Genomic DNA, 24,562 nt, shown 5'->3' with positions numbered 1-24,562 from the left:
GGGTCATAAAATAGTAACCACAATTCAATTATTTCCTTTCTTTTTATAGCAATGCATATAAAAAATGGTTTTAGGCCTAACACTGATTGGCTAGTCAGTTTTTTAGTAGTTAAATTTGCTACCTGTACCTCAATACATGAATTAAAGATGCTAAAGAAAAGACATTTAAATAATAGTAACCTACTTTCATGATTTCTCGATATGGATGGTCCTGGATTGCAAGATGGCATTCATCAAACACAAGAAGGTTAATGTTTGAAAGAGATAAATATTCATTTCTTAAAATAGTCAAAGCAATGTGACACGTCATAACCAGAACCTAAAATAAAGAAAAATGCAGATCATCTTAGCAAAATCATTACAGAAAGAAGGCAAGATCTTTGTTAGACAATATTAGCAGTCACTAAATGCTACTACTCATCAGTGCACACCAATTCGGGACAGGGTGAAACAAAGAACTCGGCACATGACCATGGAATACCTTTTAGCAAGTAGTCCAGCACAAGGTAAAATATGTACCTGACCTCCACCAAATATATGCCTAGCCAAAATTAAAATCAATATAATTGTACCCCACAGTGAAACTGGGGCAGACTCTGGGATTTTTGCCTTCATATGTAGTGAGGGCACGGTCTTCCTTGGACTTCTTGAATGTATTTAGCAACCCCTACAGTGGCAGGACACTAGCAATGACTTCATCCCCCCTGCTTGAACAGTGGCACATCAGGGTGTTTTCTGGTGTCTTTGGGCTACATGCCTTGCAATGGGTAACCAGATTTTTTTTTTTTGTGGTTTTAGGAATAGGTTAGACAGGCACTTTTATGAGATAATTTGGATAGAATTCTTCCTGCCTTGAGCTGGGAGTTGGACTAGATGACACCTGAGGTCCCTTCCAGCTATACTTTGCTATGGTTCTATGACAGTGTTTCTCAACCTGTGGTATGCATACTCCTGGGGCAGGGGGTATGCAAGTGCTGCGTTTTGAGTTTGGCTCCCCACCCATTGGCAGGTTGGAGACATCTTTGCCCGTTTGGGCTGCCGCCCTTCTCACCATGTCTGGCGTGCCAGGGCTTTCACTCCCAGAATCAGTGTGCTGACGGACAGGAAAGGAGGCCCTGAGTAGGCTGCTTTGCCCTGGGACATGGTCCGTGATGAAAAGTGGGACTCTGCTTGTGGCAGCAAAACCAGAAGTTCCATGGTGGGACTTCCAGTTTTGCCGCGTCAATTGGCAGGGGGTACACAAAGCAACCTGACTTGCAGTGGGGGTCTTTTTGGTAGGCATGACACAAAATTAGCCCTGCACCCTCCCTGAGAGCCACAGTTCTACGACCCAGGTGGTAGCATAACTAGGGGAGGGTAAAACTGCACAGGAATTGACCAACACTGCAGAGTTCCCATACCCATGCCAGAAACTCTAAAACAGTCCCCAGCTGCTGCTGCTTTAAAAATCACCACTCAGGGCAGGCAGAGCACATGGTGTTTAGGAGTTCCCAGCTTGGGTAAGACTGTTGCCCACCACACCCCACATCCCAACTCTTGCCCCCCACCACCACTCTCTGAACGTGCCATGCCCCTCTCCCTGAACTGTTATTCCTAATATGTAACCTAAAACTCCTTAATTGCAATTTGTTCCCATTATTTCTCATCCTGTCATAGAATCATAGAAAATTGGAAGTGACCTCAGGAGGTCATCTAGTCCAACCCCCTGCTCAAAGCAGGACCATCCCCAACTAGATCATCTCAGCCAAGGCTTTATCTGGCCAGGTCTTAAAAAACTTCCAAGGATGAAGAATCCACAACCTCTCTGGGTGACCTGTCCGTCATAAGCAGACAGTGCAGTGGGTCATGATCCTCTTTAGGAAGTAAACAGCGTTGGAAAACATTACTGAATAAAAAGTCTTCCAAAGTAAAATGTAAAACTAAACAGCTTTCTTAAACAAGGATTTGTGCTCACCTCAGACACTAGAAAACTGGTTACTTTGGAATCATCAAGAGCATTTACACTACACGCCTGAATGAACCAGACTTGCAGTGGGGGTCTTTTTGGTAGGCATGCCACAAATTAGCCCTGCACCCTCCCTGAGAATCACTGTGACCCCTTTCCCCTAAACAACCTAATGCTCTGCTTTTTGCTCCCTGCCCTATCTGCTGCTGTGCTGCTTGCCCCCTCCCTAAATCACATAGAGGCTGTGTGTACCACAGGGTGGACAAATGTGGACTACTGAATTGACAAGTAAACAAAATATTAAGAAATTATGATTACCCTTCAATTGAGATTTTTCATGTTTTCATCATGACTAAAATTAGCTATAATAATTACATGATTCCCCACTTGGAAAATTCCTTTTCACATCTCATTGTCATCACTCACCATCAATCCTTATGGTAGTGCAACTGAAAAAGTAGAACTGAAAGACCAGTTTTTCCAAGGAAAGACTTAAAAAAAAGTGTCTTTGAATATTTTTTCTTTATAGCTGCATCCAAATGCCACAAATATGCTGAAATTTACAGTGAGCACAAAAGGGACACAGTATTTGGGTTAGGTATAAAGTTTCTTCCCAGGATGTACAGCACTGTAAACTTTTAATTCAAGGAAGCTCATTAAATTCATCTTACCTGATGTTTACAGAATTCTTGATTCCATTTTTCCTTTGTCCATGATTCAGTTATTTCTAAACTTGAATATTCTCCCACCTTGAGATCTGAATGGGTCCTGACGGCAGACACTTGCTGAGCAACTTGATTTGCTTAGGAGGAGGGAAAAAAAAAGGTTTTTTTCTCTCCTTCTTAACTATACAATAGCAGAGGGATTTTACATGATTTAGTCCATGTCACTGTATGCATGACTTTTATAACAACTTATTTAGACAGCATTAAAGTAAACATATAAAGCATGTAATCTGGATGTACCCCTTTTTAAGAAAACAAGTTCAATGACCAGACTCCATAAAACCAAGAAATTAAGACATTAAAAAAATATCAAAGCAAATGGCCTATCGCACATTTCCAAGACCTAACTAAAGTAATAGGGGGGAAAAGGATCACTGATGCCAATCAGAATTAATATGTACAAAGAGCAGAAGGCAACCATCCCACCTTTTATGGCAGCTATGTCTCACTGAATAAATGTATTTTTATTCAGTACTGTTGGTTCAACATGTCAAAAACAAAAGCTAGTCACTTTGCTTCATTTTCAAATGACAATTCTCTTATGGGGAGAAAACCATCCTTACCAGAGTTGACTAAGAACACAGTTCTCTTTCCATTTTTGTTGAAGTCTCCCCTGATCTGATAGGACAGCTCTTTAGTGAGTAGTACTGCAATAAAAGTCTTCCCTGAGCCAGTGTTTAAACAGACTATAGTATTATGATCCAAAGCTGCTTCAAGCAGTTCAACCTAGATTTGAGAATGATAGTCATTATTTGTGCGAGTGAACTAATACAAGATATTGAACAGAAAGCAAAAACATCCACAAGGTGTACGTGTACAAATAGTGACTAAACCAGAAAAAAAAAAATCATTCTACTCCCATAAAATCGCCACTGGCTTTATAGGACAAAAATGTATTTACTATATAACGTATTGACAAATTTCACTCAACTCAGGAAAAGAAGCTATCTGGTTCTAGACAAATTTGGCTTGTAATGTCCTCACTTTGCTACTACTATAAAAACCTTATGAAGTAAATGTTTATCCATTGTAATGATGACCCTGGTTAGGCTGCCTGCAGTAACTGAACCCAGAGTCTCAGCACCCAACAGGATGACTTCTACTTGTTCAGTAAAAACGAAGCCAATTAACTCAATGGCAGCTAAAGGCTCAAACCTTTATGTTCTCTCATGCAGCTAGTTGTGCCCCTCAGGTGGCTTCATTTTGTTAACATGCCTTGTGCACAAACTCCTGTATTAATTCTGTGTTTTGTAATAACTATGCGACTCCAACTACTCCAAAAAAGGGAAAAAAAAAATGAACTCCTGAGACAATATTAAATCACAATAGCTTGATGACCAGGAATTTTAAATAGTTTGGTTTCCCAGGAAATTAAACATCTATTTCAGGACATTTGTTTACAAATACAGCAAGATAAGACACAGTACTATTGTGGCACCCACAGACAGGTTTGTTTTTCTGCAACAACAGCCATTTGATTTGTAATGAATGTCCTGCTCTCCGAGAGGACTTAAGACTAGACGAACATTAAGCAATGTTTCAAACATTAAGAAGACTGAGTACTGAAATGAAAGGCATGCAGTGGGATGGGAGGGGACATGTACCACATCAAAATCAGTTTCATAGAAGTATTTTATAGCCAGGCGATACATTTCATTTCCATTTCCTGTGGACAATAAAATAATATTAGAATTGTCATTAGTACCTGATATTTTCGTGGTGTGTAAATGTTATCATGAATTGCTTCTTGTTGCCATGGTAGTCCAAAAAAAGGACCCATTGGGGAGGAAGCAGGGGTCATGAGCTGCAGTCCTGCCATGCTGAGGGATTGCAAAGCAGGGCTTTCCATTCATTCATCCAGTGTTTCTTTCATTGCATTTTTGTTCCAGCACAGCTTACTAAGAGAAAAAACAGCAAAAAACAAACACACACACTAAAATCATGGATTATAATAAAAGTAATTTCTCCTTTCTGCAGAAGAAAACCTAAAGCAAAAGAAACCTTTCCCAAATAACCTATGTTTTTACAAGGAAAAAAAAGTAGCATCAAGTTCATTCTCTGAACTTGATTTTATTCTGTTAGCATTCCATTTATAATGTCCTCAAATTTATTCAATTATAAGAAGTTTAAACATGGGGGGGTTTTCAGGTCTGCTGTAGGTGAAAAATGTAATTTTGTAATTCTTGTAAAGAATGTGTCTATTACTACACCAACACATTTTCCCCTAACTGAGACCTTTCAAAGTGTTACATAAAAGTCTGAGAGGTCACCTTAATAGCCCCAAAATATCTTGGAATATTCAATAATCCCAATTAAAGTACTCAAATTGTGGAAGACCCAGATCCAACAACCAAAGCAGAACAGCTCTAATAAGAGATATTCCGAATGATTAACATCAGAATAGTCACCAGTTAGTTGGATATGACGTTCATCAGGCAGACCAGGGACTTGAACTTGAGTTTCTCCATACACCACATGATTACCCTACATGATTACCCTAATTCAGTGGTTCTCAAACTTTTTCGAGCCAGGGCACCCCTTCACCTTTTTGAATTTGGTGGCATCCCTGGTTGAGAACCACTGTTGTACTGCCTCTGCTTACCTCAGTGGTTCTCCCCGGGGTACTGCCATGAGCACCTACCTGTATTAGGGTTTTCTGATAAACCTAAAGCAGCCATGGGAGGCAGGAGAGGCATTTCACCCTGGCTGTGGTGGCACTCATTTCACTGCATCCCTGGAAGGTTCTCGCAGGACCCCAGGGGGCCATAGCACCACTACCCTAGCTACTGTTTGTCAAGTTTGGGGTGTGGGGCCTCTTTCTTAAAAAAAAGAACAACAACAACCCTTTTTCAAATAAAAGTTCTCTCAAATCTAAAACATATTCTTATAAGAAATTACAGGTTTCAGCCAACTGACAATTTCCAACAAAAAAAACCAAAACATCTAGTCAGACATTCCAACCAGCATTACATACATTTTCTTTGAGCAGGACCAAAAATATTGAAGAAAAGATTAAATGGAGCAGGACAAAAAAAAAGCGGAGGGAATTAGAAGAGAGAGAGAGTTTTAGAAGATCAGTACTAAATATATGAAAGATTAAATGGAGCAGGACAAAAAAAAAAAAGTGTGCATGTATGTGTGTGGGCGGCGATGTTTTCCTAGTTTCCACCTATTTACAGAAAGGTAGGGAAGGGAAAGGAGGGGGGCAGGAAGCCAACAGTAAGCAAGGGAGAGACTACCCTAGTAGTTTTCCAAGGTAGAAAAGAGGCTGTCTGTGACAATGTAAATAACTGGAAATTAGGAAGACACAGGTAGAAAAGGAGGAGAGGGGAAGAAGAGGGGGAAAAAGAAATGTAAGAGGTCAGGCCTGGCAGGTACCTGGTGAATCAGATGGTCAGGCAGGTTGCAATGTGTCATAAATCCAATGTCTATATTGAGACCATGATTTTTTTTGTATCCAGTAGATTTATGAATCGAAGTTTGTCGGCTGTTTTGTAAGTTCCCTTTCACGATTAGAACTGAGAGATTAGAGAGGGAGTGATTGTCTTGTGAGAAGTATATCAATAAAACATGTTCAACTGATACCTATACATATAGCGGCATCTCATCTTAATTGTGAAAAAAATGTGGATTTGGGGGTTTTATAATAATTGGAGACTTTGGGATTTTTAAACAGAGAAAACCAGAATCCCTGTATCATCAGGAAAGAGCCAGGTGGGCAGGGACCAGAAGAGTAGGGCAGCGGCACTCCTGGAGCTCTTGGCACATGGGGAGAGGTGGTGGCCACCCTTGGCCCCTGTGCTTAGACAGCTCAAGCAGGACCCACTGCCACTGGGCTGGGCCTCAAATATTTTCCCCCTTTCCCCACTCTGGGCTTTGGGTAGGGGTTTATTTAGGTGACCTGTTATCTCCCTTAAGCCCACTTTGGCACCTGCAAGTGAGCACAGCTAATTGCATAATCATTAGGCTGCTCACTGTTTTCCTCTTTAACCCATCTCTCCTCTGCCCCTCTACCTTCCTCTCTTTCTCCCCTGTCCAATAACAGAGGTAAGAGTTCCCTGTTACAGTCCCCTTTATATAAGTTTTGATTATTATCAATGGAATATTTTTTCATTGGTCTGTAAGTGTGAGGTGAAATCGCTATTTATTGATAACTATTCAATTCTTAGCATTAACTTAGTAATTTATAGAGTATTCAAAATGCTGTATTTGTTAAAAGCAAGCACTGCAGCATAATGTGGGGAGAAGGAAGGCGGAATGAATCTCAAGTATATCAATTAGCATTTTGATAATTATGTGAGATGAAACGGCACTGCCATGCTTTTATAACCCATTTTTGAGGTTCCCGATACACAGGTTTGATTTTAAGGAGCATGTGTTTTCTGACATTTATTTTTATATATTTAGTATTGATCTTCTAAAACTCTCTCTTCTAATTCACTCTTATGAAACGAAAACTTTTTTTGACATTTTATAAGAATGTACAGAAAATCAAGAGCTTTGCTTGCTGTAGAAAAAATTGTCTTTGTACTCATTTTTTTTCTTTTATCCTGCCCTCCAGCTAGGCCCCAAGGACACATTCCCGCCCAGGCCCTGGGCAGCACCCCCAGTCCCAGCCCCACTCTATTCCCTCCCTCACCATGGCCGCCACTGCCTCAGTCTGACCCCACCCCACCCCCTCACATTGCCTATGCCCCCCACTCCATGTCACCTATGCCCACATGCACGTGGCGACCCCTGCATCTTGCTCCCACCCCAGTGCTAAACAGCCCCTTGCAGACTGGGACTCTGCTAGCCTGCAAGGAGAAACCCATGATTTCCCACATTTTTTATCCTTTAAAAAGGAGGAAATTCGCATTCTGTTTCCTGTGGGGAAAAAACCTGGATCCCTGCTGATGAATAAGCGTAATGATTTAAAGCAGGTATGATTTACTGATTCATGGATATTTACTTTTTACATTTTGACTTCTGATTTTATAAAGCTTTTACCAGTATAGTGTTATTACTAAATTGTCTGCCCCCGCACCACTAATTTTGTGCAACCCTGAAAATTTAAACTGATAAAAATTGGAAGACACTCCAACTTTGCACAATCCTGAAAATTTAAAATCAATAAAAATCAAAAGAAATGCCTAAAAATAAACATTGTTGATTTTGGCCATCAAAATTAAGAGTGGAATTATGCCTAATTATAATGACTTGGGGCTCCCTCTAAACATTATAGTTAATTCAGGACTGTCAAATTTCTTGGTGGTCTGGGGATGCACCAGCAGGGGCCATGATCCCCACCCCGCCTTTCTGGGCTAAAAACTCCCACCTGTCTCCACTCGCATAGGAAGCTCCTCTCCCAACTGCGGCACTGTGTGCACAGGTGGGTGGCCCTCTCCTCACCTGCAGGCTCCCCTGCTGCAGTGCCACAGGCTACCTCAGCACTGCAGGCTTTGATGCATCTTGCTACCCTGCTCTACCCCACCCCCTGCAATGAGAAAGGGAGCTGAAGCCTGGAAGCCCTGGATGAAGCAGCAGCTGGAGTGATTATGGGAGTAACACCAAGAGGGAACCTCTCATGGGTCACCAGTTGAACAGCCCTGGGTTAATTAAATGATGTGTTTCACATCCTGCTCCAAGTTTTCAGATCAATTCTCTTGGGCCCTCTTTCAGGACCTTAATCAAACGGCTGTCCTATAGAACAAACTGAGTGGGATTTATTTGTATAGCTTAACATGATTTGTGGGTGTATACAGGCATAGCCCAAATGCATCAAGAACACAAGCAAGCACAGAGCTTTAGCTCAATTTTGTTGAGAAATAATATACAGACTTCACACCAGAGGGGGAACTTGGTTCTGTTGTCAGCTACACCTTGATATATGACATGAAAGGCCCTGCTCAATAGCAGACTGTGAAACACACAAGGATAGGAACCACTCTGTGGAAGAAGGGAGATTTGGGCTTGTGGTCTCTTAGCTTCTAATTCAAAGCCAAAAAGCAATTTTAATTGAAAGATCACATACACACACGATCAACTATAGGTCAGTACTGTTAACATTTGATGACACTAACTTCAGCAAGTTCAAATGATCAGGGTTTGAAAAGAAAGACAGCATAACTCTGGAAAGATAAAGTGTGGTTCAAAATGAGGTAGGAGTGGAGCCAAGGACTCTCTACCTTGAGTTGACTATGTTCTCTGCATGAAAAACCCTCATTGAGATTCATAAAGAAGACTTGCTAAAAATTTCTGACCTTTAAGTTCTCTTTAAAAGTCAATTGCCAATGACCAAGATGCTTTCAAAATTGACAGACTCTTCACAGAGTGCTCTCCCTTTTTCTTTTAGCACAAGGGTCTCTTACATACAGCCCACAGAACTCCTCACAGGCTAGCCCAGCCATCTCTACAGGTCAGATTCAGCCTGCAGGGGCTCATCACTGCAGCCACTTGAGCCCCGTCAGAGGTGGTGTTGATCCCAAGTTTCAGCACAACTCCAGAATCCAGGGAGTAGATGCTACTCGCCCCCTGCCACTTCCACCACTAAAATCAAGAGGCATTTGTACACACATTCACACCAAAGCACCCAGCGCTGCAGCACATGGAGTTAAGTGGCAAAATGCACATCAGTGCTGAGAAAATGGCGGCAGCGCACTTTTGAACTCAAACACAAAGGTGTTTGAGTTCAAAAGTGCACTTCCACCATTTTCTATGCGCTGACATGCATTTCACTGCTCATACGCTGCACGTGATGCAGCGCAGTATGCATCAGCTCACATGGGAAGCAGACTTGATTGAGTCTGCTCTGAGGTGCTGGATCTCCAGCACATCCTGGCACAAAAATGTGTGTGTATAAATGCCCAAAGTTTTCAGTTGTCCCTGGCAGAACAAGCAGCAGGCTTAACTCCCTGGATTCCAGACCCATACTGAAACAGCTCCAGCAAGCACAGGGCTCGCTAGTGCTTCTTACACATCACCTGACCCATACGAAGCCCTGTGGTTCAGATCCAGTCCACAACAAATTTGACACTCCTATTTTACAGTCAGTCATGGTTTCAGTTTCAAAGAGGCTTTAAGAATCTGTCAAAAGGGATGAATTTCTCTCTTAATGAAAACATTACTCTCCATTAATACATTTCAAAGTCTGAGTACTACAAGATCAGAAAACTACTTATTTTTGGAAGTCTTTACTATACCTTTCATAGTTTCATAGTTTCTAGGGTTGGAAGGGACCTGAGCAGATCATCTAGTCCGACCCCCTGCCATGGCAGGAAAGAGTACTGGGGTCAAATGACCCCAGCAAGGCGTTCATCTAACCTCCTCTTAAAAACCCCCAGGGTAGGAGCCTGCACCACCTCCCTTCGAAGTTGGTTCCAGACCCTAGCCGCCCTGACTGTGAAATAGCGCCTCCTGATGTCTAACCTAAACCTACCCTCTGCTAGCTTGTGACCGTTGTTCCTGGTCACTCCTGGCTGTGCTCGGGGGAACAGTGACTCCCCCAATGCCTGCTGATCCCCCCTGACCAGTTTGTAACAGGCCACAAGATCCCCCCTCAGCCTTCTCTTGTGGAGGCTGAACAGGTTCAGGTCCCGTAGTCTCTCCTCATAGGGCCTGCCCTGCAGTCCCCTGATCATGCGAGTGGCCCTCCTCTGGACCCTCTCCATGCTGTCCACATCCCTCTTGAAGTGCGGCGCCCAGAACTGGACACAGTACTCCAACTGCGGCCTGACCAGTGCCGCATAGAGGGGGAGGATCACCTCTCTGGACCTGCTCGAGATGCATCTGTGGATGCATGACAACGTACGGTTGGCCTTCCTAACTGTCTCCCCACACTGCCGACCCATGTTCATCTTGGAGTCAATGATAACTCCAAGATCCTTTTCCGCCTCCATGCTGATAAGAGGGGAGTTCCCTAACCTGCAGGTATGGTGCCGGTTGTTCCTCCCCAGGTGCATCACCTTGCACTTGTCATATAATCTTTACATAGTAAAGACTATATGAAGGCATCACATGTGAAGGTTTCTACAAGATTATCATCATCATCGCCCTGCTCAAACACCCAAATGAACAAATCCCACTTCCATGAAACTTAAGCCCCAAGCAAAAAATGCTGAGATTTCTACCAATTTCTAGGAACCTTGCTTGAAGGCCTCATATTTCATGTCATCCCCAAGTTGGCTCATTTCTGATAAAAATGAGGTATTGTATTTCACAGCATACAAGTTGAGATTTGAAGCCAAATTTTTAACTCTAAAATTCAACCTCGACTTCTACACTATCCCCTGTGAGCGATGCTACCTGAAATCCCCTGGGAGTTTGGGCTGCACATGGCCTGTTGGCAGCCTGGCCAGCTGGTCACAAAAGGCACCGACACCTTGGAGGGAAGGACTGGGCCTCTGCCACCCCTACAGCTCAGGGGCAGCTCAACCCAACGGCAGCTCAGCCCCCAGCCCTGGGGCAGCCAGGCAAGCTCTGCAACAGGAAGGATCAGGCCCCTCGCTACTTCTGCTTTAAAGCAGGCTCCTGAAGCTGGCAGGATGTCTGGTGTTGCCTGGGCAGGGGTCAGCGTGCCCCATGGGTAGCACAGGGTCTTAGGTAGGGGTGGCGGTAGGGAGGCTGGCCCTGTCCGACACCCCTAGTCTCCCCCCTGCCTAACACCCTGCGCTGCCCATTGGGCATGCCGGCCCCTCCTCCGGCGGCCTCAAGTGCCCTGACGGCTGCAGGAGTCTGTTGAAGGCAGAAGCAGCAAGAGGCCCAATCCTGCTTTTGGCAGAGCCTTCCTGCCTGCCTCACGGCTGGGGGGGGTGAGCTGCCAGGGGGCCGGGAAGCCCCTGAACTCTGGCAGGCCCCAGTCCTTCCTTCCACCACAGCAGTCCCCCTGGGGTCAGCCATGTGGGCTGCCAGCAGGCCAGTTGCTGCCTGATCCAGCTTCCCAGGAGCCTGCCAGCCAGCACACCACCCCTCCCATGAGCCTGCCCAGGCTACCAACATCTCACATGCTGAGGCAAGGTGAACTTCTAGAACAAATCTACAAAAATCCTACCCTTTTTGTACAGAAATATGGGGTCAACTTATACATCGTGATAACACATGCACTGTAAAAATACGGTAATTAAATGGGAAGGAATTTTCTGTCTTTTTGCCCTCGTGGTGGTGCCCAACTGTTATGAACAGAAGGGATCTTACTACTCATCCTCACTTTCCTAAGCTTGGGGGAGGGTCCTCAAGAATGGCAGTAATATTTCATTACTTCCAAATGTAAAATGGTACTTTACTGCAAGACTCAAAGAAAGCAAAGAGGCATCACCTGCCCTACTGATGTTTATAGCTTTGATAGCAACAGGCTGAAATTATCTTCACAATGGCTAGTAATTTTACATCTAAATTAAGAAGTTTACCTTTCCAAAAAACTTAGATTGACTTCAGTCCCCACAATCATCAAGAAAAGTTTCCCACTTGTCTCATCAAGTTAACAGGTGGGGCTGACCTCTAATTACATGTACCCTTCTTCTATGTTCCAAGGGATATAATATGGTGTAGTCTGTTCTCCACAGGTTTCTTTACACATCGACCCCTCTTGCATGGCTACTTCTTAAGATGCCACCGGCTCCATCTATTTTTGTGAATCAACACAGTTGCTACTTATTAGCAGGTGGAAGTATAATTACTTATGATGTCTAGGTTCACCTTTCATAAACCTCAAGACCAGAATGGACCAGTCTGTATAACATGCCGCAGCACTTTATCCAGGTATTCCTGTACCCAACTCAACAACTTGCAACTGAAATAGACCATATCTTGAATCAGTGATGTATCCTACTTGTTGATTACCACTCTACCAATTCTCTTCACTAACTATTTGATGTTTTCTTCCAAAATAGAAATAATGGGGAACAGACCCATGAAACCGCTGTCTAGGTCTACCAAAAAGAATTAAGAAGAAAAGCAAGTGAGACCGTGAGAATGTGAGTGCAGAGCTGAGATGGAAAGGAAGTGAGAAGTAGCATCTCTCTTCTTTCATATCCATCCATGATAACATGATAATTAGACTAGTTTTCAGTAACAGCATTTAAACAAAAAAATTGACTACATATTTTAAAACACTGGTTTCAGTTCTGTCTGAAATAGGATGTGAAACCTTACATTTGTTCTGAAGCTTCCATTTTATTCTGTTTGATGTTTAGGTCTTCAAGTAAAAGTGATAACTCCTTTCAAAACAAAGTGATTTCTAGGATCAAAATATAGCAATTACTCTCCACCAGAGCCTAAAACAGGCATGGGCAAAATGAGGCTCACCAGGCCATTTTATCTGGCCCACAGGGCCCCTAAAAAGTTTAGAAAATTAATATTTATCTGCCCCGGCTGTCTGTCTTGTGGCCCTTGGTGGCTTGCCAAAAAACTCAGCAAGCAGCCCTCTGCCCAAAATAATTGCCTGCCCCTGGCCTCAAACCATTTTTGGAAAGCAAATGAAGAATTACTTATTCAGTTTAAATTACCAGGGATGAAATCATTACTATAAGTGAACCTTACTCCTGTGACAACCACCACCTTCCATTCTAACAAGGTTTATTGTGAAACTGCTGTGTGCAATACCACAAAACAGTCAACTGAGTTGTTTTCTCATCATGTACATGGCACCTACAATAGCTTACTCCTCAGAACATCATACTAAGCACAGATATGGACTTGGGTGTAAAAATGCCACCTCTGAACCACCAACCTCTGCAGCACTAAAGTTTTCTCTCTCTCTCCCATCCAAGTAAAGGCCAGGCTCATGTTTGCTTAGCTTATGAGATCTGTTTAAGTTCACAGGTGACGTGAAAGTAAACTAGAATTAATGAAGTATTATATCCTTCAACATTTCAACAGCAAGGAAAAATAGCAAGTTCTTTAATAGACTGAAAAAGTACAGGACCATCTACAACCCAAGTAAACAAAAGTGTCTTTGAAAAATATAAAAGGTTTAATTGGAAACTTTCAACAACTAAGAACTCACATTCAGAATACAGACAAGAATTAACTGACCCAAAAACTAACCAAGAAGGACAGCAGAAAACAGCTGAACAAAGTCAAAATAGCTAACTAGTCAGGTGAGTGTAGGTAGCAAACGCACCTGCAAAGTTGTTAATGATTATCTTGTATATTATTTTGTAAATTAACAGAAGTCAAAAAGGAAGCCCCAAAGAACCTGCTGAAGCTAAAATGAGATGGGAAGAAGTTTTTCCATCAGGTGCACAAAGCTGAAGTCTTGTTTCCTCCTAGCTCATAAGAACAGAGCAGAGAAGCAGCACTAAGAGCAAACTCATCTGTCATATGAAAACAACTGTTTTCGGTCCATCAGCCCTGCTGATTTAACAGCCATATTACTTTGTGTATGACCTTAGAACATAAGCAGTCTTGTTAACTGGAAGAGATCCAAAGAAAATACAGATGCTGCAAAGAGCAATAGTGATGAATTGGGTGGTATTCCCTTTCACAGTAATACTGAAGTAATGACTTAATACAATCAGTAGAGGAGCAACTGTATTTCTGGAGGTGAAGCCTTTTAGGTCAGATGTAAAAATGAAGATCCTGACCAGTCAGTTATTAACAGGGATCCTAGTTTTCCACGATTTAAAAAATCTCACAAGTTATCTGATAAAAAACCAAAAATCCATGATTAAAATGAAAAGCTCCTGACTCCCACCCACAGCCCCCCAGTTCTGCTGGTGACCCTTGCCTCCCACCCACAGCCCCGCTGAAGGGGGCCTCCAGCTGCCAGGGCTATGGGGCCAAGGACCCAGGTCCACAGCCCCCTGCCTCTGACAGAAGGTAGCAGCTGCTGCAGTAGAGCAGAGCATTGAGCCCAGCTCCACCCCCGCCGCCAGAGAGGACACCTCGCCACCGCAGCACAGAGCTCACAGTGGCAAGCAGCTTTCCTGCACAGCCCCTGTGCCCTGCAGTGCTGGGTCACATCCACCAGGCTGCGGAGGCGCTGGGAGGGCAGCAGGGTGGGAACCCGAACCCACAGCAGGCACCCGCCATCACCATGCACACAGATCTAGGGGGCACAGGTCCCTTCTGCTGCTCCAGAAGTGCATACAGCAGCAGGGAATCAGCCCCATTCCCCTCGCCCCCTGGACAAGCTGTCCGCAGCCCTGTCCTGCTCCACACCGGGCCCTACAGCCCATGCAGTCCCGAGCCCCAAGCCCCATGTACCCTCCAGCTGGGCAGCAGCCCCAGCCCTGCCCAATTCTATCCCTCCCTCCCTATGGGGGCCTCAATCCTCTCCCCCGCACCCATCCCCTTACTTGTGGGAGCTGCTTTCCAGACTGCCTGGGAGCTGTGTGCATATGCATGCACATGGTGCCCCCTGCCTGACCATTTTCCTCTTGCTCCCTCCTAGCCCCCTTGCAGGCTGGAACTCTGCCAGCCTGCAGAGAGCTCTTTGCAAAACTTCAAAAATCTGCAGGTATCTCCACTAAAAGGAAAAATCTGCATTTTCCTTCAGCAAGAGGAGAAATCCACCTTTTTCTCTATTTTTCCACAGGAAACAGAAAACCCATATCCCTGGTTATTAAAGGACTCTACAATGCTTTTTCTCGCAAAATGTGCAGACTTTTAGTACCTTGCTCAAACTACTACCTCCTACGCAAATGGTCTTCCTTGCAGTTTCCGTTTGAGAAAACTATTCTCATGATTATCCCTACATTATATCCCTACAGTAGCTTTTAGTTACGGCTACAGTTACATGTACCTTATTTCCTATAAAGATTTTACATACAAAGTGTGTATGTATACAGAAACAGAGAGAGAGAGAGAGAATAACGCTAAAAGAACTTTAAAGACTTCAACGTTAACCCCTCAAAAGGGAATCAGAGATAACTTTCAACACATAAGTGCAGTATAATAGAGCTGCATAGGGGGCTCTGCCACAAGCCCCCATCCCCCGTCCAGTCTCCCAGCCCTAACAATAGCTGCCCCGCCTGGCCCCATCTCCTAGCTCTTTAAAAAGAAAAAAGCCCTGCATTCATCGGCTGCAGCACTGGCAGTCGGGGCTTCTGGGGTCTCATGGCAGAGTCCCCCACGCAGCACAGGGTAGTAGGGGGCACTCAGGGCCCACCTGGCAGTAGCCGGTGAGTGCCAGGCTTTAAAAAGAGCAGGGATACTGGTGCCAGGTGGGGCAGCCACTGATGGGGCTGGGAGACTGGGCAGGGGATGGGGCCTGCTTGATTGGAAGATTTGGCCGATTCAGCAGTGGCCGAATCTCCAAATCAGATTCAGCTGAAATTGATTCAGGACAGTGATTCGAATCACCAAATCGAATCACTGTCCCCCCCAAATCAGCCAAATCTGAATCTGAAGCGAATACTAGTCACTACATGCAGGTCTACAGTATAATGCTAAACGGCTAGATCCAAAAAGGGACTTGGAAACCGAGCTGAGCGCAGCAATCCATACTTTTTCTGGAATGGAGTCTACTTAGGTGTCCAAGTTCCCTATATAATACGAGTGGGATTAGGAATGGAATCCAGAATAACTGGCATGTTGACTGGGGAGCTGCCTCAAGTCAGCACTGTGCCTAGAGCTAGCCAACATTAAACCCATTCGCTCTGGGGCTTATGTGCCTTACTTTGGTACTTGCAGGAAGAAATAGCCACTCCTCTGAAAAGGCAGGCGCTCATAAGCTTCCTCTCAAGAACTAAGAATCAATCAATACTTTCTTTCAGAAGACAGAGACTATGGTAATGAAAAGGCTACTAGCCACCCTTCAGCAAATATGCTGGTGATTACAGCACTTACCCAAAATACAGGAGAATTCCTATATTCAATTCCTTTCTATCTAATGGAATTGTAATGATGTAAAAACGTTCTCTCAATGTAGAACTAGACTTTGGTTGCCCAAACTTCTAGTTTATTATCTAAATAAGCCTCTCAAATGTTGAGGAAAATATTCAAGGAAGGGATCTAGCAGGCCAATTTAAAAAGCAAATGAGCCCTCTCCTAAACAAAAACATCAGCAAAACCTCTGCTTAACTAACTCCCACCATACATTTCTTTTGAAAGCATTCTAGAACACCATGTTTCTCTTAAAAAATAAATTACGAACTACAACATTTCAAATAAAACCTGGACAAAGCTAAAATAATGGCATATTCCTTCTGCTGCATACCAAGGACAAAAATGTAACGAACGCTCAGCATCAACACATGAAATTAAACATTAAGCCATGAAATGAGAAATACTCACTGGAAGTGTTCCACTTCAGCTGCTGCAAAAATTTGGAAAGAAGTTATGTTGTACTACTTCTACAAAGTATTTTACTTAGACTGTAAGCACTTTGGCACGAAAATCATTTTTACTTTGCCCAATTTATGGCCTGCTACACACAAGGCATCTAGCACAATATGAATATTTAATGAAAGCAACATATTTTCACCTATTTTTAAGAGAGTCAAATTATGTACTTTTTTTACTTTATTTACTACTGAACTCTACGTATGATACTCCAACAGCACTGAAATTTCAGCCTCCTTAGGGAGATAAAACTTGGATTTTTACTTAAGAAGTATAAATCTTGCATGAAAGAATCTCTATAACCTTGGAGAAAAATCTCAACAATAACCAGATGGAGCAGGGAAAGGTTCACTTGCTTCCTACCATTTTTTGGACAAATCTAAAATTAAAAGCTAAAAACTCTAATTACAGAGGATTTCGAAGTGCTAAGTCAAGAGTTTCATTTGTAACTGGAAAAGTTAAACTAAAGAACTAGGGTCAAATAAACTGACTATGGGAAAGGGACTGGATAAACTAAAATAGGTTCTTCTTACCTCTAACTCCTATAACATAATTGTATGAAACTTCCCTTTTAAGCCATCCACCAGTACATTTCAGAGGGAGGACCTTGTTTTCTGTCTGCTCCTCCAGTTCTCTTAGAACAGCTTAGGAGTTAAGGGATTGCTTTCTTAAAACTTAAGTGCAAACAAAAAAAATACTATAGCTGAAATACTCAGAAACCCAAGATGGTTTCTCTCAAAGTAATCCATTTTATTTTGAATCATCTTCTTCCACTAAAAACTGTCATGTCCCGGGACTGGTACATTCTACCATTTGTATAAACAGCAGTAATATAACCAGAATACTGTTCTCTCAATAAGCACTACAAGCCAATCTTAGGCTACCTTTATTGCTCAAGCAGAACTTTAAGATCAGGATTATACTGAAAATCATGTGCGACAGACCTGCTTCTGAAGAGTTTCTTCTATAACCACTGTAGACCTCTTAACTGGAGATCCTGATAAACTTCCTGACTTTCTGAAATGCTCAATATTCTGGAACTTATTGGTGCCTGTAGACATGCGGGATGCCCGATCCGATGTGCTGTCATCATGTACACCGATGTGCTGTCATCATTACCACACTCCAGCAACCTCAGCGTCTCATGTGTCCAGCATCCCTGCACTTCAAAATGGCGGCAGGAGTGACTTAACTAAACCTCGTCAAACAAGCATGATGTTGAATACATGAGATGCTGGGGGCTCATTAATTAAAGCAGCAGTTGCTCTAATTAAAGCACACTCTCCACATCCCTGGAGGACATGTAAAGACACCCTAAGAGTTTCAGGGAACTAGTGACCCTTAAAGTCCCTCACCCTACATTCAAAGGAAAATTGAGGCTTAAAGCCAGGTCTACACTAGAAAATGTCTGCCCAGGTAGCTCTACTTGTGATTTTTTCTACTTCTATATGCAACATTCACCAGCAAAATACTGCTTTGGCTTGTATATCTAATACCATTCCCCTAAGTGAAATAAACTGTATTGAGAAAAGCACTTTTTATATTAATATAATCAGGACTTTTGTCAATATGGAAATGCAGTGAGACAGCTATAAAATTCCCTTTGTGTCATTTGGACCAGGGAAGTAATATTTTTCAAAGGACAAGAGTATATGGCTGATGTGTACTGTTCTGGGCCTCCGAGGCTGGTGGCAGGGCACAGATGCAACAACTCTAGCAATATCAAATGATACTGCCATAAGGTGTTATAATTTGTTATATCTGTATGCTTCTATAGCAGTTTAAATGCACCAAAATTGGAGCAATTTTAACTCGGTTTCATGAAGTATTAAAAATACAGGGAGATTAAGCATATGTATATTCCTATAGGACCATGCAGATGTAAAAGTTACATCACAATAAATCATGTTAATTCCCAAGTAGCAGCCCCACCTCCCTATTTAAAGCAGCTGAAATTACATCTGTCCAAAGCCTTTGTGTAGGTTAGAGCAGTCTTGGCTCCCATCAGTCACAGGACCTAAAAGGGTACATCTGCATCACCCAGCAGCTGAGTAGAATATTGGGTTAGTTAATAACACAGATTTACTTTGAAGTAAACTTTAAAAAAAATCTTTGTTCTCATCTGAAAAATTATTCTGGAAAAACTTTAAAAAAAAACCCCAAAAGCTTAAACATTTTTCTTCCCTTTTACAAAGTCTAATTTGGATAGCATTTTCTTCTGCTTCAGTGATATATGAAGCTGAGGGAAAAATTCGTAATTTTTTAATACCATCTTAAAAATACTTTCAGTTTTAATGGTATATTTTATTTTTCCTACTTTATGCTTTTGACTTGCCTGCATGTCTTTCAGCTTGACCAAAACTGACTAGATTCTATTTTTGAAGTAGATCCCTTTTCTGATCATAACTCATTAGTACCACAACCCCAGAAATGTTTAAATTCATTGAATTAAAATCTAAACTCATGAAAATATTTACATTCACATTCCGTTTCATAAAAAATGTAAAAGGTCTACATTTCATGACAAAACTTATTGAGATCATTTATCTTTGCTTTTGTTAGACTGCTTTACAAGAGTGTCAGCATTTGTGGAAAAAATAAAATTACCTTTTTATTACTTTCTCTCTCTCTCACACAGTTACGTAATTTTAAATTGGCCCTTGATGGTGGTTCTAAAAAGTAGTCTTTCGAGTGGCCTGGCCATTTAAAGATGTTCAACAAAATGCTAGCAGTTGTCTTCATACAAACTAACATAATAGCAATCAATTTTTCCTCATACTAAAGGATGGGCTTACCGTTTTAATTTCTGAGACCTCTGTGTTTGTGTTCTCTGAACTGCATTTTGACATCATGTTATCAGCTGATAGGTCAATGACATTATTTGCAAGTTTCTGCTATAAAAACAAAAATGTTAATAAATAGAACAGAATTTAAAGATAAAGTTGCTAAAAATAAGACAAAAGAATATCTATATTATTGTGGTCAAAATTGTTAATATAAAAAGGTAAATTAAAGGTTAATATGAAGGCATCACGAATGCTTACAAAGATCTCAAAACAAGTCACGTTGGACAGGATGAGCCATTCTATTATACATCTATGCCGAAAGAAGATATTCTCTAGTCTTTTGTTTAATAGAAAGCATCAGATTAATCAAAAAAATAAAAAAAATCAAGTTTTGAAAAAATTATTTCAAGATTTGAAAGAAAAATAAGGAAGACACAGCTTGAAATTGAACATTTTAAATAAAAAGCCTAACACACACAAACTACAAAAAAAATCTTTAACTACAATGCAAATTAAAAACCCCATTAGGTTTCTGTTATTGGTCAGTCATTCTGAACTACAACTACAGGAAAAATGCTATAGTTCTATTACATTCTACTTATGCCATTTTTAAGGTGCACACAAATAAGGAAAATTCGTTTCATTTCATGCTCAGGTTTTAAACAAAGGAATTCAATTTAAGATATTGTAAACAAGTTAATTCAAGTTTCAATTAAGTGCACTGAATTTTTTTTTTTTTTAAAAGTACTTTATTTCCACCTATACATTTATATTTCAATACATTTGAAAACTTTTTGGACAGCATCTTATCCAAAAGAAAAGACAGTATTGGAATTAATTTTAGAAACAAAATATTTAAACTGTGATCATTTAAAAATTAAACAGGATTATTTAATAAAAGCATATATGCTGTTATACAAAAATACATCTGAAACAAAAATATGGATATCTAACCAGAAAGTTTACCTTATTTATCCATAACTATATCCATGCTTCATAGAGAGGCAACAAGGAAGGGTAGGTAGTTACATGAAAATTCCCAATACCAACTGAAGCAATCACACAAGAAGTCAGACTTTTTTTTAAAAGCTCTACTGTTGCTTTGAAATTCAAAATGGACCTTTACAAAGTTGTCTACCTCGGTAAGTTTTCATAATGTTAACAAAAAGGACACTCCTAAAGATTATATAACCATGTTCATTTTTACCTTGAATGCTGATACTGAGCTTTTCCAGAGTTTCCAAGCTTGTAATTTTGTTTCACCCTAGGTAACCTAAAAGGCAATATAAAAAGAGAACATTTTTACACAAACTCCTATAAAAATCAATCATGCCATGTGGCAGTCTGCTTTCTTGTACTATAATATTTAGCGCTGTAGCAACAGCACATGGTCCTTCAAAATCTAATTATCATATGTCCTTTTTGGCCTGAGATGCAGACAGTGATCGTCTGAAAGATCAACCCTAGAGTACTCCAGAGATATTTGCATATTTTCTATTTTTTCTGCTAAAGTAATTGCTAGCCGAGTCCAATTAGCTTCAGAGCTTCTTTTTCACTTCACCGTGTTTCATTTATTACCAAAATGAAAACTTAAAGAAACCTAATATTCATCACACTTTAAAAGGCTTTAGGCACACATTAGTTTTATGGTGGTTAAATAAATGCAAACATAGTTATTACTTCATTTTCTTCTTCTTTAAAAAAAGAGTATAGAGTATGCAGCCCAGCAGAAAAATCTGTAGCAAAATGCTTCATAGCAAAATTCACTCTCTCTTGACTTGGGTAACCGGTGTTAGAAATATTTTTAAGAAAGCTTAAATAAAATAAAACAAAACCCAGGTGACTATTCCATATTTTAAGTTCAGTCCCTTTTCTTACATGAATGAGCTTTAAATCCCAGGGCATCTTGTTAATCCATTTTTCTGTGGCATATAAACATACCTTTTCATAATGTATATTATATACACACTTTCACGGAAAGTACAGAAAATATCTGGATACACACAATAATTGGACCTAAACATTCAAATAATTGATTCCTATTATTTCTAATTTGTCAATTATCAATTTATTAGCAGTTTCTATTGAAGTAGTATACAGCCTTTCCATGAAGACATTTCACATGTTCTTAATATATTCCAATTTAAAAAAAAACATTTTTTTCCATCTAGTAAAACTGACAAGTCTACTACAGAATATTTAAAATAGAAACAGTTTTTTCCCTACAAGGACAAGAAGAATCTCTGCTTTGCGTTAGAAATAGTAAAATATATTACTATTTCTAATCCTCATCACTACCCACTCACTTCAATTATGTGCTAATCTGAATAGAAAGTGCTGCAATTCTTCAGCATTACATCCAATTTTATATATTACTTTACACTGCAAAATCTCTCCTTTACATGAACATTTGTAGCAGACTTACTAAGGTAGCATGGAGATAAAGTAGTATGGGTTAATGAAAAATCCTCTGACAACTTATTTTGATCTAACTCAAAATATTTGTAAAACAGAAGACTGAACATCTTATTGATGGACCTGGATGAATTGCAATCACTTCCATCTTCAGCACGGCAGGCTCTTTTAATGCTGAAGCTAACATATAGCCAGACAGGCCACATACCAGAGACTCGGTCAAGTTCTAGTACAAAACAGCAAGCTTACACCACATTAGCATCTAAATGGTGTTGGTGCACCCACTTGGACAAAGGCCTGTTGCAGCAGACAGCCAATCCTTCCTGTCTGAAGGCCAAAGGCATCTGCAGCTTGCCAGTGATCATTGCCAAACAATGGGAATAGCTAATGGTTACCACAGCAAACAACATAACCGCCTCTCCCTTTGCTTCAGTGTTATAGATTTTACAGTAAGATCTCTTTTATCACATTTTGTGAAAAAAAAAAAAACACTCATCCAATCTACAGCAAGTGGGAAACGTGTTAAAAGAACACAAACAATGAGAAACGCTGACATTTTTAAACAGTCATAGTTAGAGTTATGGCAGTATTAGAATGATGTTGTAGCTGTGATGGTCTAGAAATTATGCGAGAGGCAAGCATTTCTTAGAGTGGTATCTTTTATTGGATCAATTGCATAGCTGGAATAGAATTAGACAAGCTTCTGAATGCAAGACATGTCTTGCATTTCTATCCTAACTATGCAGTTGATCTAAAAAAAGATATCACCCTAAGAAATCCTAGCCTCTCTGAGTTAGAGAGATGACATGTATGTACTCTTTATTGTTGCAGATAAAAAAAAATGAATTTACAACTTGTTCTATTCCAGTAGGTTAAAACTAGGAAAAACATTCACGTTGGATTAAAAGAAGGGTAGGATGAAGAGCGAAAGTTTATTAAGAATTATGTAACACTGAAACCTACTACAAGCACTTAATTCGTTGTACAAGTCTAACCGACACCAATATAAGGCAATTTTCTATGCAAGTAAAAGTATTTTATGCATTATAAATTAATATAATTAAATACAGAAACTAAAATTTCCAAAAGTGATTCCTAACTTGGGGCATCTATTGGAACATTCTTTTAAAAGGTAACAGATTTTCAGTGTCAATCACTTATCTGTTGAAAAAATTAAGCCTTTCTACAGGCATCAAGTTGGGTGATGAAAAATTAACGTATCCTACTTAAAGAAAATGTAAATTCAGATCTCAGGAAAAAAGTTTCCTAATACTAAGAACAGTAATACAATAGAACAAGTAGCCTATGGAAGTTGTTGCATCTCTTATTCTGGAAATACTCAGTATGAGGCTGGGTAAGCATTAGGCTTTGACAGGCTGGAAAAACATTATCTAAGATAGTTTAAGAACAGCAAATCCTAAATCTATATGCAGGGCGTTGAATCAGATGGCCCTGGAAGTGTCTTCTAATCCTATGATTAATAAGCAAATCTTAGCCAGAAGCTATAAACATTGTTCAAATGTTCATAAAACAATTATCCACAATGTCAGTGTGGCTGGGCACCTTTGGTGCCTGCCACTTTAAAGCTTGAGAGCAGGAAGCAGGGAAGCCTACAGGTGTGGGCCAGCCCTAGTGAGGCAGTCAAATGACTAGAGGAAAGCCCTGGGATAGGAGGAAGGGGCTGAGCTGCTTCCATTTTAGATTCAGGCTCTCAGGACTGAGGCAGCAGTCTGCTGCTGGCAGCTGGAATAACAACACTTGGCTGAGCTGCTGTTCAGAACATCTTGGAGGTAAGGGTAGGTGCTATGGGGATGGCTGGAGGGTCCTGGGTACGACTTGAAACTGTACCCTGCTGGGGAAGGATGGCCTGGTGAATCTGCCTGTGGCAGACCAGTTCCCTCCCCAGTGAAAGGCAGGTACGGACACCTTATAACCCCAGTCCCCACTGCTCAGTGGGTAATTATGAATGGGAACAGATGGAGGTGGAGCCAGGCACCCCTGCAGGGGCGTAAGATCCCAGGGGTCCCAGGGAGGAGGCAGTGGAAGAGTGACCCCAGTGAGTGGGACACAAGTTGTGTGTAGCTTGCCCAGAGCAGGGTGTGCTGTTACAGCCTGAAGGACTGGGTACTGGTAGGCACAGAGCAGGATTGCATAGGGTGACCTAAAGGTCTGTACCAGGGGGTGTGCTGAGTAGGGTTGCTGGGAGAGCCTGAAGGGCAGTGCATGGGCCAACTCCCACGTGAGGGACAACAGGAGCAAGTTGCCCAACAAGTGCTTAGAGGCTGAGCTCTGCCCAGGGCAGGGCCTAAGGTTGGTGCCTCACAGTAGGGATCACTTGAGTAACCTGAGAGTGCTTCCCATGCACCGGCCAACGTGAGAGTAGGTAAGCCTGATGACCTGGGGGGGGGGGGGTCACTCAAAAGGAGCAG

General features: G+C 41.4%; 1 protein-coding gene across 5 annotated transcripts in view; it reads right to left on the bottom strand.

Moving 5' to 3' along the window:
- DICER1 (dicer 1, ribonuclease III) overlaps positions 1–24,562 on the bottom strand; it is a 140,702-nt gene that overhangs the window by 76,031 nt on the left and 40,109 nt on the right. For 2 of the 5 annotated variants that reach the window (XM_019518610.1, XM_019518611.1), the window contains exons 2-7: positions 20,926–20,991; positions 19,728–19,826; positions 4,376–4,568; positions 3,234–3,396; positions 2,617–2,747; positions 185–319 (exon numbers count right to left, since the gene is read on the bottom strand). In XM_019518610.1, coding sequence (XP_019374155.1) covers positions 185–319; positions 2,617–2,747; positions 3,234–3,396; positions 4,376–4,519 — 573 coding nt within the window. In that variant the 5' untranslated portion in view covers positions 4,520–4,568; positions 19,728–19,826; positions 20,926–20,991. Of the gene's footprint in view, positions 1–184; positions 320–2,616; positions 2,748–3,233; positions 3,397–4,375; positions 4,569–6,048; positions 6,091–16,884; positions 16,904–19,727; positions 19,827–20,925; positions 20,992–24,562 lie in introns of those variants that run through there. The other 3 variants (XM_019518612.1, XM_019518614.1, XM_019518613.1) reach the window with 3 other exon arrangements.

Source organism: Gavialis gangeticus, unplaced genomic scaffold (assembly GCF_001723915.1).
Source record: "Gavialis gangeticus isolate Ggan-Ray unplaced genomic scaffold, GavGan_comp1, whole genome shotgun sequence".
NCBI classification, from domain to species: Eukaryota; Metazoa; Chordata; order Crocodylia; family Gavialidae; genus Gavialis; species Gavialis gangeticus.
Note: the sequence above shows the minus strand (reverse complement) of the source record. Positions and strands in the feature narration are given on the sequence as shown.